Source organism: Poecilia formosa, unplaced genomic scaffold (genome assembly GCF_000485575.1).
Source record: "Poecilia formosa unplaced genomic scaffold, Poecilia_formosa-5.1.2 Scaffold1939, whole genome shotgun sequence".
Taxonomy (NCBI): Eukaryota; Metazoa; Chordata; class Actinopteri; order Cyprinodontiformes; family Poeciliidae; genus Poecilia; species Poecilia formosa.
This window is the reverse complement of record NW_006801878.1, coordinates 1-850: the sequence shown is the minus strand read 5'-3', so window position 1 is coordinate 850 and position 850 is coordinate 1. Positions and strand designations below refer to the sequence as shown.

General features: G+C 50.9%; 1 protein-coding gene across 1 annotated transcript; it reads right to left on the bottom strand.

Annotated features, from left to right (window-relative positions):
* Window positions 1-201: 201 nt before the first annotated feature.
* LOC107835359 (mitochondrial sodium/hydrogen exchanger 9B2-like) lies at window positions 202-844 on the bottom strand. The gene is made up of 2 exons (XM_016667689.1): window positions 597-844; window positions 202-522 (listed from the first exon to the last, which is right to left on the bottom strand). Exons 1-2 carry the CDS (start codon window positions 688-690, stop codon window positions 380-382), a joined length of 237 nt encoding a protein of 78 aa, XP_016523175.1. The 5' UTR covers window positions 691-844; the 3' UTR covers window positions 202-379.
* Window positions 845-850: the final 6 nt, after the last annotated feature.

Sequence of the window (850 nt, the reverse complement as noted above, 5' to 3'; positions counted from 1 at the left end):
CAGATTTTCCCTCTTTACCTTTCAGGTTCATCATCATGAAAATATTGTTAATATTTATAATGAAAATATTTCTGATATTTTCCGTCTGCAGTAAAAGTGTTTCAGTCGATCAGCTGATCAGTTGGTCGATTGATCAGAATCTGGTCCTGGTTTCTTCCAACGTCTGATAAAATTATTTTATTGTGACTTTAAAACATTTAAATCTTTTCGCCTCGTCGCCATCAGATGGTTTATTGGACTGCGTAAGATAATTATTTATGACTTTATGTCCATATGATGATATGACAGCAGGAACATGAGGACATAAAACCGTCTGTCCCAGCGGAGCCTCCGCCCAGAGGTCAGAGGTCAGTGACCTCAGTCGGCTGGTTAGACGCCATCAGACCTGAACGGTGGCTTTGGGCAGCCAGGCCACGGCGATGAAGAGCTTCTCCTTCAGGGTGAAACCTCCGAGATGGACCAGCAGGAAGGTGACGAGAAGACGGACCAGCAGACCAATCAGGATGCAGGCCACGCCCAGCCCTGACAGGAAACAGGAAGTCAGGCGAAGCTGGGCGGATCAGAAACATGGCCGCCGTAACCCTGAGCGTTCTTACCCACAGTGTCGGGGTTGAGGGACGTGACGGTGATCTCAGCTCCAATCAGACCAAACAGGAGCGGCTGGAAAACGTCCCAACAGCGACCGACCATGGCTGCCACCGGAGCCTGGAGACATTAGTTACTGGGTGGAGCTGAGTGGGCGGAGCTGAGTGGGTGGAGCTGAGTGGGTGGAGATGAGTGGGTGGAGCTGAGTGGGTGGAGCTGAGTGACTGGGTGGAGCTGAGTGGGTGGAGCTGAGTGACTGGGTGGA